The 1,797-nt window shown below is 35.1% G+C and overlaps 1 protein-coding gene across 1 annotated transcript in view; it reads left to right on the forward strand.

Moving 5' to 3' along the window:
• Nucleotides 1–1,797, forward strand: part of LOC106883903 (synaptotagmin-14) — a 153,262-nt gene that overhangs the window by 110,507 nt on the left and 40,958 nt on the right. Inside the window, exon 2 of the mRNA XM_052974129.1 lies at nucleotides 288–464. Coding sequence (XP_052830089.1) covers nucleotides 288–464 — 177 coding nt within the window. The remainder of the gene's footprint in view (nucleotides 1–287; nucleotides 465–1,797) is intronic.

The following is a 1,797-nucleotide window of genomic DNA, read 5'->3' on the forward strand; positions in this document are numbered from 1 at the left end:
TATATATATATATATATATATACACATACACACATGCAATCACACAATTACCTTCTACAGTTTCCATCTATCAAATTCATTCACAAGGCATTGGTCTAGCTGGGGCTATATTCGAAGACACTTGTCCAAGATGTTGCATAGTGGTACTGAATGTGAAGCTACTTTGTTGCAAAGCAAGCTTCATAACTACACATCCTTGTCTGCACCTATGAATATCAATTTTTATATGAATTTTATATAAATATTTCATTAATTTATACATGCTTTCTTTCTTTTTATCATTACAGACAGTGCCTATGCTTTTGATGACAGCTCTAGTGAGAGTGAAGATGAAATTATTAAAAGATATCAACATTCCTTCAAAACTGAACAGAAAAAGCTTGAAAAAGAGATCATTAGTAGTCAAAGTATAAAACGAACAAAGAGTACCAAAAGCAATGATTTACCATCACAAAACAGCACTGGTAAATTTCTTTCTTTTATTAAAGAATTTATGCGTGTATGTATGTGCGTAGGTCTTTTATTTCTCAAGTTTAATGAATCGACCCTAGTACTTATTCTTTTTTAAGCCTGGTACTTATTATATCGGTCACTTTTGCCAAACTCCTGAGTCAGTTTTACTCCAATAAACATAGTATTTAACTTTCAGCTTTGTACCATTAATCTCATGCCATTTGTCTCAGTACCCTCTACAAAACATATTTCCAGTATGGCTTTGTAACCTTTAAGTACCATTTTGACATCACCTGACCACATCTTTCTTTAGTCCTGCTATAACTACTGGTCTATACCATGAGACAAAAGTCACAACTACCCAGGGATTACATCGTTTCCATTATTCCTTGTTCTCTCTCTTGTGTTCCTTTAACTCATTTACTGACACACAAATGTATAGCCGGTATGAAGGCACATAGCTCAGTGGTTAAAGTGTTTGGCTCTCAGTCATGAGGTAGTGAATTTGATTCTTGGATCAAGCTGTGTGTTGGGTTCTTGAGCAAGACACTTTACATTGTTCCAGTTCACTCAGCTGTAGAAATGAGTTGCGATGTCACTGGTGTCAAGCAGTATTGGCATTCGCCTTTCCCTTGGATAACATCGGTGGTGTGGAGAGGAGAGGTTGGTCTGCATAGCCAACTGCTGGTCTTCAAGAAACAGCCTTGCCTGGACTTGTGCCTCAGAAGGTGCAATCCCATAGTCATTCATGACCAAAGGGGGTCTTAGGTAGGTCTTATAATTATAGCCTGTGTTTCAGATGTGTCTTTGGCTTTACATGAACAATAGATAGTGCCATAATTTTAGTTATTTTAACTTGTGAGAACTTCTCCGGATATGTCCTTGAGAACCTGTAAAACTACTTGGCATGATGGAAAATTTAGTTTACTCCCATCCTTTTGCAAGCAGAGAAATATAATTTTTCTCATTGCTTTCTCCTGGATTAGGTCCTGTGGCAAAGAAATGCTGCTTAATTTTACAAAATTCTCCTTCTTACATATTTTTCTTATAACTGAAAAATCTAGAAATTCCATTTGATCAGTTTGTGTGAAAAGATTTGCCATAACACAACTGCTGTATAAATTGTCCACAGTATTTGAAATCCTGTAGGAGTTACAGGTGTTTATTTCTTCTTATTCTTATGCATTCAGTTATGTTTTGAATCTGTGAGGTTTTTTCTTTTCATCTTTTTTTTGCAATTTTAATCTTTAGTTTTGTTACATGATTATGCGAGATAACCATTTTGGATGTGAAAAACATGCATGTCAATAATTTTTTAAAAATTTGTGAAACAAGCCTCTTTTC

The sequence above is a fragment of the Octopus bimaculoides genome, chromosome 17 (assembly GCF_001194135.2).
Source record: "Octopus bimaculoides isolate UCB-OBI-ISO-001 chromosome 17, ASM119413v2, whole genome shotgun sequence".
In the NCBI taxonomy this organism is placed as follows: domain Eukaryota; kingdom Metazoa; phylum Mollusca; class Cephalopoda; order Octopoda; family Octopodidae; genus Octopus; species Octopus bimaculoides.